This window comes from Haematobia irritans, chromosome 3 (assembly GCF_050003625.1).
Source record: "Haematobia irritans isolate KBUSLIRL chromosome 3, ASM5000362v1, whole genome shotgun sequence".
NCBI lineage: Eukaryota > Metazoa > Arthropoda > Insecta > Diptera > Muscidae > Haematobia > Haematobia irritans.
This window is the reverse complement of record NC_134399.1, coordinates 221,769,011-221,782,853: the sequence shown is the minus strand read 5'-3', so window position 1 is coordinate 221,782,853 and position 13,843 is coordinate 221,769,011. Positions and strand designations below refer to the sequence as shown.

General features: G+C 35.0%; 1 protein-coding gene across 1 annotated transcript in view; it reads right to left on the bottom strand.

Annotated features, from left to right (window-relative positions):
- LOC142232322 (stromelysin-1-like) overlaps window positions 1-13,843 on the bottom strand; it is a 23,072-nt gene extending 9,229 nt beyond the window's left edge. The window contains exons 1-5 of the mRNA XM_075303069.1: window positions 13,667-13,843; window positions 13,430-13,582; window positions 10,906-11,057; window positions 1,335-1,496; window positions 987-1,273 (exon numbers count right to left, since the gene is read on the bottom strand). Of these exons, the coding sequence (XP_075159184.1) occupies window positions 987-1,273; window positions 1,335-1,496; window positions 10,906-11,057; window positions 13,430-13,582; window positions 13,667-13,780 (868 nt within the window). The 5' untranslated portion in view covers window positions 13,781-13,843. The remainder of the gene's footprint in view (window positions 1-986; window positions 1,274-1,334; window positions 1,497-10,905; window positions 11,058-13,429; window positions 13,583-13,666) is intronic.

Here is a 13,843-nt window from a genome sequence, read left to right as displayed (position 1 = left end):
TCAATTTTTTTACTTTTTTGCAGAGAAAAAAATATTTTTATAGTTTACGTATAGACATGTCTACAACCATTACATGGCCATAAAGACCATGTACATTGTTTTCGTGACCATTTAATTTTTTAATTTTTTTGCAGCGACAAGAATTTTATAAAAACATTGAGCAGGTACACACGATTTTCATTTTGCGCGTCAGTCGTGTGTTGATTGTTTCTTGGAATGGACGGAGAATACGGAATTATTGTGTTTTGTGTTAATTTATTTATTCAGAAATGGCACGTGGTTTTATGTGAATACAAAAAAGGAAAGCGTAATTTAAAAGAATGTACATGGTTTTTGTTCTGCATTTTGATATATGGTATAATTTATTTTTATTTGCAGTTACATGATGTCTGCGTTTGTACATTTGATGGTCACGAAGTAAATATGGAATGATTACTTATTGTTGAAATTGAACCAAACTAGAGTGTGTAAAAATATGTGAAGTTTGCTTGCACGACATTATAAATACAAATAAACAATGAATTAGTTTATAAATAAATAAAAACAAATAAATAAAGTTGATTTTGTGTTTTCTTTTCTCAAGTGGCGTCCTTTTTTCGACGACGAAAAAAGTTTTTTTCATAAAAATCAAAACATTTTAGGTTGTGACCATGTTCTTTTAACTAGAAGAAAAACATTTTTGACGAATAACATAACATTTTAGATCGTGACCATTGTCTTTTAATGGAAACAAAATTCTTTTTATCAATATAATAACATTTTAGATGAGGACAATTGTATTTTTCTTAGAACCATGTTCACTGAGCCAACATGGTTGCAGGTTAAAATGTTACATGGTCGCCGCAAAAATAGCTGCTATCATATTATTTTGCTCTTCGAATATGATTGTGGCAATGTTTCTTCTCTGCGTGTACGTTTTGGACAAATGACAAGTGAAATATTTTTATTATTTTTTAGATCTTTTCCTAAATATCGAACACACCTACAATATGCCTCATACATAGCCAAAGTATCATCATAATCCAAAATATTATTTTCTGGACCTTTGTAATAGGGAAACATTATCGAACTCGATGAGGGAGAATGAGCCAATCCCAAACTGTGTCCCAATTCATGTAGAGCCACTGTAAAGAAATCTACACCTTGACTGAGATCTGGTGAATTCTCTTTCCAATTTTCATCTTCATCAAAGTGTACATCACCACCCCAAGAACCCATTTCATAGGGATAGAAGGCATGAGCCAAAATATTACCAGGTCCATCGAAGGGAAAGCTGCAAAATAATATCCGAGATGTGGGAGTCCAATTTTGGTTAGTGTGCTCTTCATACTCACTTGTCTCCATGGTATTTTGAACCAAAACCCACTATGATGTCAGCCGAGGTATCGTCCACTCGTTGAAATTTTAAATTGCTATATTGTGACCAGAGATCAAAAGCACGATCCAAATCTCTTTCCACTTGTTCACGGGGTATTTTTAGGGATCTATTACCAATCCTGGTAAGGAATTGATTTGGATTAGATTTTTATAATTAAAAATATTGAAATTAAACAAAATAAATTAAATATTATTTTTTAATTATTTCAAATAAATGAATAAATAAATAAACATGTACACCCAGAGAAGGAATATGATCACCTCAACCATGTTTCAAGAGCAAAATGTTATTTTTGAATGGTGACCATGTAACATGTTTGTCGCAACCATTTTATTTTCTCGGAGATTATGTGTCTGATTTCGGCAAGCATATTATTTTTGGCGAGAAAAGAACATTTTTGCCATAAACATGTTACATGGTCACCATCCAAAAATAACATTTTGCTCTTGAAACAGGGTTGAGGTGATCATATTCCTTCTCTGCATGTAAACTTAGAAGATGGAACCTGTATCGAAATAGCCCCCATATAGACCGATCTCTCGATTTCACTTCTTGAAAGCATGGAAGCGGCAACTTTTAATCGATTTGCTAGAAGTTTGATATCTAGAGGTATTTTAGTTTCGTTAGTTAGCTGTACCAAATTTAGTATCGGTCCATGTTTTCATATAGTACCCTTATGGACCGATCTCCCGATTTAACTACTTGAGGGCATGGATGCTATAATTTTCATCTGAGTTACTTGAAATTTGAAATTTTAGGTTCATAAAGAGCTGTGTCAAATTTCTTATATAGACCGATATTTTAAAGTAGTACGTCAAATTTTAGTATATAGGTTAGGTTAGGTTAGGTGGCAGCCCGATGTATCTGGCTCACTTAGACTATTCAGTCCATTGTGATACCACATTGGTGAACTTCTCTCTTATCACTGAGTGCTGCCCGATTCCATGTTATGCTCAATGGCAAGGGGCCTCCTTTTTATAGCCGAGTCCGAACGGCGTTCCACATTGCAGTGAAACCACTTAGAGAAGCTTTTAAAACCATCAGAAATGTCACCAGTATTACTGAGGTGGGATAATCCACCGCTGAAAAACTTTTTGGTGTTCGGTCGAAGTAGGAATCGAACCCACGACCTTGTGTATGCAAGGCGGGCATGCTAACCATTGCACCACGGTGGCTCCCAAATTTTAGTATATACGAGGGCAGTTCGGAAACTTCTTAGTCTATCACAAAAAGCGCGGTATAAAAAGGAAAAAGTTAAGTGTTTTGGAAACTTCCATCTCTGTTAGGAACACATGTTAAATTTTGTTTCGATCTGACAACTCTTTCATATAGAAAAGACGCATCCGCAATTTTTTTACAATGGAAAAATTAGAAATGCGTGCTGTCATTAAATATTTAAAGGTTTATCGGGACAAGAAATTCATAATGATATGGTGAATGTGTTAGGTGAAAGTGCTCCTTCATATGCAACAGTAAAAAATTGGGTTGCTGAATTTAAACGTGGTCGTACAAGCATTGAAGATGAACCACGTAGTGGACGTCCAAAAACAGCAACAACAACAGAAATTGTAGCCAAAATGCATGATATGGTATTAAATGATCGACGAATAAAAGTGCGTGAAATTGCTAATATCATGGGCATCTCAAATGACCGAGTCCAATTAATTTTGCATGAAGAACTGCAGAAGAAAAAGCTTTCTGCAAGATGGGTGCCGCATTTGTTAACAGTCGATCAAAAACGCATAAGAATGAACATTTGTCAAGCTTGTTTGGATCGTTTTAAGCGAAATAAAATAGTTTTTAAGCGTCGTTTCATAACTGTTGATGAGACATGGATCCACCACTATACTCCAGAGACAAAAGAACAATCCAAACAATGGACTGAAGCTGAAGGAAGTGCCCCAAAGATGGCAAAAACAATTCAATCGGCTGGTAAGGTTATGGCAACGGTTTTTTGGGACTTCAAAGGTATTTTATTGATTGACTAGCTGCAAAAGGGTAAAACAATAAATTCAGAGTACTATTGCAACCTTTTGGATCAATTAAATGTACAAATTCGAGAAAAACGTCCTGGCTTACAACACAAAAAAATAATTTTTCATCAAGACAACGCACCAGCTCACAAGAGTGTTTAACAATGGCTAAAATCAACGAATTAAAGTACGAGTTGCTTGACCATCAACCTTATTCTCCCGATTTAGCTCTCAGTGACTTTTACTTGTTCCCAAATCTAAACAAATTCCTTGCTGGCAAGCGTTTTACCTCAGATGAAGATGCAATTAACATACAGTTGTAAACCACTATTTTGAAGACCTTGAGGAAATCTATTTTAATCAAGGGATATTATTGCTAGAAAAGCGTTGGACTAAGTGTATTGTAGTTTCAGGAGATTATATTGAAAAATAAAAATATTTTTGAAAAACTAACTATTCTCTTTCATTGATAGGCTAAGAAGTTTCCAAACCGCCCTCGTATTATGTCGTGTTGTAATAAAGTTCCCATATTGATGAATCTCCCAATTTTTTTTTTAATTCTGGAGGTATTTTAGTTCGAAATGGAGCCAATGCCAAATATAGTTTATATCGACCAATTTTTATACCCTCCACCATAGGATGGGGGTATATTAACTTTGTCATTCCGTTTGTAACACATCGAAATATTGCTCTAAGACCCCATAAAGTACATATATTCTGGGTCGTGGTGAAATTCTGAGTCGATCTGAGCATGTCCGTCCGTCCGTCCGTCTGTTGAAATCAAGCTAACTTCCGAACGAAATAAGCTATCGACTTGAAACTTGGCACAAGTAGTTGTTATTGATGTAGGTCGGATGGTATTGCAAATGGGCCATATCGGTCCACTTTTACGTATAGCCCCCATATAAACGTACCCCCAAATTTGGCTTGCGAAACCTCTAACAGAAGCAAATTTCATCCGATCCGGCTGAAATTTGGAACATGGTGTTAGTATATGGTCTCCAATAACCATGCAAAAATTGGTCCACATCGGACCAATTTTTGCATGGTTCTTCCGATCCGGCTGAAATTTGGTATATAGTATCCAATAACCATGCAAAAATTGGTCACATCGGTCTATAATTATGTCTAGCCCCCATATAAACCGATCCCCCCATTTGGCTTTCGGAGCCTCTAAGAGAAGCAAATTTCATCCGATCCGGCTGAAATTTGGTACATGGTGAAATTTGGTACATGGTCTCTAATGACCATGCAAAATTGGTCCACATCGGTGCATAATTATAAATAATTACAAACACCCATGCAAAAATTGGTCGAAATCGGTCCATAATTATATATAGCCCCCATATAAGCCGATCCCCAGATTTGATCGCCGGAGCCCCTTGGAAAAGCAAAATTCATCTGATTCGGTTGAAATTTGGTACGTGATGTTAGTATATGGTATCCAACAATCATGCAGCAATTCGTTCATATCAGTCCATAATTATATATAGCCCCCATATAAACCGATCCCCAGATTTGACCTCCGGTGCCTTTTGGAGAAGCAAAATTCATCCGATCTGGTTGAAATTTGGTACGTGGTGGTAGAATATGATATTTAACAACCATGCAAAAAGTGGTCCATATCAGTCCATAATCATATATAGCCCCCATATAAACCGATCCCGAGATTTGGTTTTGGAGCCTCATGGAGGAGCAAATTTCATCCGAGTCAGTTGAAGTTTGGTACATTGTGCTAGTATATGGCCCTTAACAACCATGCCTAACTAGGTCCATTTCGGTCTATAGTTATATACAGCCCTCAGCAATATCGATCCCCAAACACACAAAAATTGGTCCATTTCAAGTTCATAATTGTATATAGCCTCCATATATGTTAAGCGACTCCCATATTTCAATTCTGGCTCTCTACGTACCGTTAGGTTAGGTTAGGTAATGCGGCAGCCCGATGTATCAGGCTCACTTAGACTATTCAGTCCATTGTGATACCACAGTGGTGAACTTCTCTCTTATCACTGAGTGCTGCCCGATTCCATGTTAACGTCAATGACCTCCTTTTTATAACCGAGTCCGAACGGCGTTCCACATTCCAGTGAAACCACTTAGAGAAGCTTTGAAACCCTCAGAAATGTCACCAGCATTACTGAGGTGGGATAATCCACCGCTGAAAAACTTTTTGGTGTTCGGTCGAAGCAGGAATCGAACGCACGACCTTGTGTATGCAAGGCGGGCATGCTAACCATTGCACCACGGTGGCTCCCTACAAGAGGTTTCGGAGGTAAATTTTTGCATGGTTATTAGAGACCATAGATTAACACCACGTACCAAATTTCAACCGGATCGGATGAAATTAGTTTGCTCTAAGAGGCTCCGCAAGCCAAATCTGGGTGCCGGTTTATATGGGGGTATACGTAAAAGTGGTTCGATAGTTGCAATAGTTACCATCCGACCTACATCAATAACAACTACGTGTGCCAAGTTTCAAGTCGATAGCTTGCTTCGTTCGGAAGTTAGCATAATTTCAACAGACGGACGGACATGGAAGAAAAGCACAGATTTTGCTTCTTTGGAGTAGAGGTGTGCGCGTGAGTGAAATTTTACACACACTCACCCACATTCACAAAGCAAAATGTTTATGTGGAATCCAATCACAATCACACACATTCACGAAGTGAAAACCACTACTCACGCACGAACTACGTCTAAATACTCACGCTCACGCACGATTCCCGACAATTCACGTGATTCACGACAAATTCACAAGACTCACGACATTTTCCAAACGGGAGTGAGCAAAGGTAACAAATTTAAAAAATAGAGTATAGTTTGACAGCTAAATTATTTCATTTAAGAAGGGTTTTAGACGATGCAATAATTGCATGCAATAATTGCACGCAATTCTTGTTTGTAGGCAAACGGGGTAGAGAAGCAAAGGGGGTAGAAAAAATTTCATGTTTTCCGTTCCTCTTGCAATTTTTTGACATTTCTGAAACTTGAAATTTCAAGCGATTGCATGAAAAATTTCAACGTATAAATGCTGAAGTTTTTAAGAAGCAACTTTAAAAGAGAATACAAAAAATTGCACGCAACCAATTGCATCGTCTAAAACCCCTCTAAATCTTGATTTTTTATACCCACCACCATAGAATGGTGACGGGGGTATAATAAGTTTGTCATTCCGTTGCACAGTGGATGCATTTGTATGGGATGGAGCGACAAAAATAGTTTGAATAGAGGTATCGTTCTGAAACTTTCAGAATAAGTGTATAGATATAAAAGTATAATTTTGTGCAATTATGGGCGGGGTTGGACAAAGGGGCGTAGTACCTCCCATACAAATTAAAAAATCAAAAATCCATAATTTCTGCTCCTTTATTTTACTAACTTTATTTAAACAAACTTTGGTATGTGGGTTTAGTGTACATATTATCTATATTTTAATAATGTTTAGATATCTTCCAACAAATCAAAAACAGATGTCAATAAATTTTATTTTTTGCTGCATGGTAACTTCCTTTGACCTGTGACAAATAGATCTGAACTTAGGAGCAACCGATTTAACAAATCCTCGTTAGTTGCAATGCGTGACGTCTTTCTAGTTTGTTTGAGCCTAAATCTTTTAATATATTTAATTTTTGCTTCGGCAGCTTCCTCAGAAAGTTCCCCAATAGACACTAATGCATGATCTATGATATCGGAAGCATGTATTAAAACTTTATGGACAGTTGGTGGAAGATAGTACCACACTCAACAAAAAGTTTACTTGGATCCAAAGATTTTGACCTTCCCTTAAGAATTTTGGTATTGATTCCGAGCCAAAGATGCGGCTTCTTTAAAATAAAGACATTTTTTACGGACCTCCCTGACTTTAAATCTCGGATTGATAAAATTCATCGAATTTTTATTTTCTTTTTGCGATATTTTAATAAAGGTATTTATGTACAAACAAATTCCAATTTCAAAATCCAAATTATGCCAGGTACTTCAAAGTAAAAACAGTTTTCTTAATGCTAAAAAAAAACTTTAAACCAAAGATGCAAATTTTTAAAAAAGTCTTTGCCTATATTGGAAGCGTTTTAATCTTAAATTTAAAAATTCAAAATGTCACTTGAGTTAAAGACGATATCTTTAAATTAAAAATGTTTTTCTTTATTGTAAGGAAAATTTGCCTTACTTTAAAGATCTACAACTTCAGCAGAGATACGCAAAATTTCAAGATTTGTGTCCTAAATTTAATGAAGAAATTTTTTGAAGCAAGGATTATAAACCTTCTTTTAAATAAAATGTCATGGTTTTAAAGAATTTTGTCCTTAGCATTGCGTAAATTTTGGGTCCTAAATATATATATATATATATATATATATATATATATATATATATATATATATATATATATATATATATATATATATATATATATATATATATATATATATATATATATATATATATATATATATATATATGTATATGTATATATATATATATATATATATATATATATATATATATATATATATATATATAAGAAGGTGAATAATCGACATTCGAAAAAAAAGACAATAACTTTTGTTTTACTATTTTTACATGATGGTTTTTTAGCTGGCAAATTTATCAATTCTCTTTTGAAGCTGTAGAGTATTTTTAAGTTAAAATTTTTTTGTTTTTATTTTACTCAAAACAATATAATACAACAAACGAAAAACTAGAATCAAAGAAACAATAACATCAAATGTCAAAAGTCAAAATTATAAGAAAATCGGAAAGAACACAAAGAGAATAAACAAAACAATGCCAAGTTTAGTTTTTTAACTACAAAAACACTATTTTTGATCACTTGTACCAACAAATCTAATGTTTGCGTCAGCTAAACAAAAATCACATTCCAAAACAACGAGGAAGGGTTACTATATCGTTGATAAAACAAATTGATGCAAATTTTTGCAGATAAACTAAAGAGTTCCTTAACCTTGACACTTGTACAAATATGTGGAACCAAGATTTGAAGCAGCAAGAGTAGGATATATATTTTGAATCTCCATGTAAAGTTAAAAACACAGTCAAAAAATTGAATCGTAAAACTAATATATTATAAACACCATATTGATTTTTTTACAAAATTATTATTATATAGAAAGTATCTTACTACCATTTACAACAACTTCCATTTTCGGTATATTTAATTTTTCCACTTATTTTCGTATTTTTTAGCCACGTGCATTTGACTTAAATTTCGAGTTGATTTATATACACCACGGACTTCAATGCATACTTGCCTTCTCTTGCTTATATTTCGTAAGAACCGTTATAAATCATAAAACAGAACTGAAAGTTAATAAATATGATGTATTTAACGACTATTTTTTACCCTTCATGTCCAGTACGACGACTTCGATTTTTTTATTTTTGTCGTATGAGTGCATCCACTGTGCGTTGGTAGCACATCGAAATATCGATTTCCGACTATATAAAGTATATATATTCTTGATCAGGGAGAAATTCTAAGACGATATAACGATGTCCGTCTGTCTGTCTGTTGTAATCACGCTACAGTCTTCAATAATGAAGCAATCGTGCTGAAATTTTGCACAAACTCGTCTTTTGTCTGCAGGCAGGTCAAGTTCGAAGATGGACTATATCGGTCCAAGTTTTGATATAGTCCCCATATAAACCGACCTCAAGATTTGGGGTCTTGGGCTTATAGAAATCGTAGTTTTTATCCAATTTGCCCGAAATTTGAAATCTAGAGGTATTTTATGACCATAAAGAGGTGTGCCAAAAATGGCACACCTCCATGTTTTGGTATAGCCCCCATATAGACCGATCTCCCGATTTTACTTCTTGGGCTTATAGAAACCGCAGTTTTTATTCAATTTACCTGACATTGGAAATCTAGAGGTATTGTAGGACTACAAATACGTGTGCCAAAAATTGTGAGTATCGGTCCATATTTTGGTATAGCCCCCATATAGACCGATCTCCCGATTTTACTTCCTGGACTTATAGAAACCGCAGTTTTTATTCAATTTACCTGAAATTTGAAATCTAGAGGTATTGTAGAACCACAAATACATGTGCCAAAAATTGTGAGTATCGGTCCATGTTTTGGTATGGTCCCCATATAAAACGACCTCCCGATTTGGGGTCTTGGGCTTATAGAAACCGTAGTTTTTATCCAATTTGTCTGAAATTGGAAATCTAGAGGTATTTTAGGACCATAAAGAGGTGTGCCGAAAATGGTGAGTACCGGTCCATATGTTGGTATAGCCCCCATATAGACCGATTTCCCGATTTTACTTCTTGGGCTTATAGAAACCGCAGTTTTTATCCTATTTGCCTGAAATTGGAAATCTAGAGGTATTTTCGGGTCATAAAGAGGTGTGCCGAAAACGGTGAGTATCGGTCTATATTTTAGTATAGCCTCTATAAGAACGATCTCCCGATTTAACTCCTTGGGTTTCTAGAAACCGTAGTTTTTATCCGATTTGCCTGAAATTGTAAATATTCTGGTATTTTAGGCTCACAAAAACGTGTATCGCATTAAGTTTTTATCGGTCCATTTGGTAATGCCTCCATATAGACCGACTTCACTTCTTTAGGGTGTAGAAGGCGCACTGATCATGAAAATTGCTTGAAACTCAATGTAAAGATGTCCAGATTTTACTTCTACAGATTTAAGATTTCAAATCAAGACGTTATTTTATAATTTTCTTGCACACTTACAAGAGATGTTAATGATTCCTCTAAAACGCAAACAAAAATGGTTCTTATAAATCCAGAATCTGATATAGTCCTCTTAGGTGAAATCTTTAAATTTATCTTCCTGAAATTTCAAAGGAAACCCTAATATTTGGTTCATGATGGTGGGTATTTAAGATTCGGCCCGGCCGAACGTGATTTTGCAAAAATTTTATTCACGCACATTCACGAACCGATTTTATTTCTCACGCACGACATATTTCTTTTAGTCACATTCTCGCACATTCACGAGAGCTACTTTGGAGTTTGTTCACGACTCACGTGATTCACGCGTGAACCACGTGTGTCACAAAAATTTCGTGTCACGCGCACACCTCTACTTTGGAGTATTTGTTATACTTTGGATTTTTGTAACTGCTCTTTATTTTTACGTGAACAGCTTTGTTAATATATCGCCAAAAGATAATGAAAATTCGATAAATGGGACTTGTGCTCTAATTTGAATTTTATAGAGCCCAGATTTGAAATTGGAAAATGTCTTTACTTTAAAGAAGCCACATCTTTGGGTCCAATAAAACTGAACATACACATACGTAATATAACCGGCAATCGATATATGCATTATGTTAGTCGATATATGCATTATTTTAATTTGTTTTGTTCAATTATGTTTTCTTTTAGTTATCTTTAATTTAATTACTTTTCATTAGCTTAGCGTTTCCGATAACTCCCCGAAGGTGTACATATGTAGTCGTACCAGATATATATTCGCTATAGATAGGATTTGACCTAGGTTAGGGTGTACTTGAGAGTTATCATTGTTATAGAGTTGAGAGTTCTCATTCATTCACTTACAGATATGTTATGTGCCGTTTAGTCCAAGTCTTTGCTCCAAAGATAAAACGTTTCTGCCGATGCTTGACTCCCAAAGTCACTGTTTCATGTTGTTTCAGATAATATGGTTTGCCTTCAATATCGGGTACACCACAACGAGGCTTAGTAAAAAGCTGAGAGATAAATTCGAAACGACAAAAACAAAAACACCATCATAACATAAACAATCCGGTCACACAAATTCAAGTTCATTGAACAAAAATAGAATTGAACAAGAACAAGTATATACGGCCGTAAGTTCGGCCAGGCCGAATCTTATGTATCCTCCACCATGGATTGCGTAGGAACTTCTACTAAAGGCTGTCATCCACAATCGAATTACTTGGGTTGCGATAACACTTGCCGATGGCAAGGTATCGTAAAACTTTTTAACACTGTCTTCTAAATTGTAAGTTAGCCCATACGGGGTATATATTAAACAAAAAAAGGCCGATTAAATACGTATATAATCTAGTTTGACAAAATTTTCTATAGAAATAAAATTTTGACAAAATGTTCTATAGAAATGAAACCTTGACAAAATTTTCTATAGAAATAAAATTTTGACAAAATTTTCTATAGAAATAAAAATTTGACAAAATTTTCTATAGAAATAAAAACTTGACAAAATTACTATAGAAATAAAATGTTGACAAAATTTTCTATGGAAGTAAAATGTTGACAAAATTTTCTACAGCAATACAATTTTGACAAAAATTTCTATAGAAATAAAATGTTGACAAAATTTTGTATAGAAATGAAATTTTGACAAAATTTTGTATAGAAATAAAATGTTGACAAAATTTTCTACAGAAATAAATTTTTTACAAAATTTTCTATAGAAATAAAATTTTGACAAACATTTCTATAGAAATAAACTTTTGACAAAACTTTCTATAGAAATGAAATTTTAACAAAACTTTCTATAGTAATAAAATTTGACAAAATTTTCTATGGAAATAAAGTTTTGGTAGATTACAAAATTTTCTATAGAAATAAAATTTTGACAAAATTTTCTATGAAAATAAAATTTTGACAAACATTTGTATAGAAATACACTTTTGACAAAATTTTCTATAGAAATGAAATTTTGACAAAACTTTCTATAGTAATAAAATTTGACAAAATTTTCTATGGAAATAAAGTTTTGGTAGATTATTTTTGGCGATATGGACCAATTTTTGTGTAATAAGACATCGGCTATATATAACTAAAGACCGATATGGACCAATTTTTACATGGCTGTTAGAGGCCATATATTGACAAAATGTACCAAATTTCAACCGTATCGGATGACTTTTGCTCCTCCAAGAGGTTCCGGACGTCAAATCTGGGGACGGTTTATATGGGAACTATATATAATTATGGACCGATATGGACCAATTTTTGCATGGTTGTTAGAGACCATATACTAACACCATGTACCAAATTTCAACTGGATCGGATGAATTTTGCTCTTCCAAGAGGCTCCGGAGGTCAAATCTGGGGATCGGTTTATATGGGGGCTATATATAATTATGGACCGATATGGACCAATTTTTGCATGGTTATTAGAGGCCGTAAACTAACATCAGGTACCAAATTTCAACCGGATCGGATGAATTTTGCCCCTCCAAGAGGCTCCGGAGGTCAAATCTGGGGATCGGTTTATATGGGGCCTATATATAATTATGGACCGATATGGACCAATTTTTGCATGGTTGTTAAAAACCGTATACTAAGACCACGTACTAAATTTCAACCGGATCGGATGAATTTTGCCCCTCCAAGAGGCTCCGGAGGTCAAATCTGGGGATCGGTTTATATGGGGGCTATATATAATTATGGACCGATATGGACCAATTTTTTCATGGTTGTTAGAGACCGTATACTAAGACCACGTACCAAATTTCAACCGGATCGGATGAATTTTGCTGCTCCGGGAGGCTCCCCAAGCCAAATTTGGGGATCGGTTTATATGGGGGCTATACGTAAACGTGGTCCGATATGGCCCATTTTCAATACCATCCGACCTACATCAATAACAATTACTTGTGCCAAGTTTCAAGTCGATAGCTTGTTTCGTTCGGAAGTTAGCGTGATTTCCACAGACGGACGGACAGCCGGACAGACGGACAGACGGACAGACGGACGGACGGACGGACATGCTTAGATCGACTCAGAATTTCACCACGACCCAGAATATATATACTTTATGGGGTCTTAGAGCAATATTTCGATGTGTTACAAACGGAATGACAAAGTTAATATACCCCCATCCTATGGTGGAGGGTATAAAAAAAAACAAAAAATCTGCCAAACACACGCAATGGTATTATCTTCCAAAAACAAATCCAAAATCTCTTTGTCATAATTCTCATTCTCATTCACTTTCACATACACGCATACATTCACACACATTAATACACACTAATCAACATAAAATTGGACTTATCGGCATCGCTGCCGCTGCTGCATAGTCATCCTAATGTTACTCATGCCAAGTCCAAGGCTTTGGCAAACGTACCTCAAGGGTCAATTCATCCAATTTACCGGTTTGATTAATCGCTCCATATTTTTGAATATTCCTCAAAGCTTCCACAATTGCACTCTCATGATATAAAGCTTCCGAATTATCAGGATTCTTATCCAAATAGCCAAAGCGACGCATAAAATTCAACTATGCCACGATAAAGAATATGAAGAACATAGAAAAAAATAAATTTCGATGGAAGAAAACACACAGTTTTTTAGGCATTCCTACCACTTCTGCCGGTGGAACTTCTAAGCCGTTGCCACTACTTCGTTTTATAGGGAAACCTTTGATTACACGTATCACAATCACCCACAATGTTATCCATTTTAGAATATTCCACATTACACTTTTTCCCGATTTATATTAACGTTTTGTTCCCAAGAATTCCGCTTTCTTCCGTTCTGT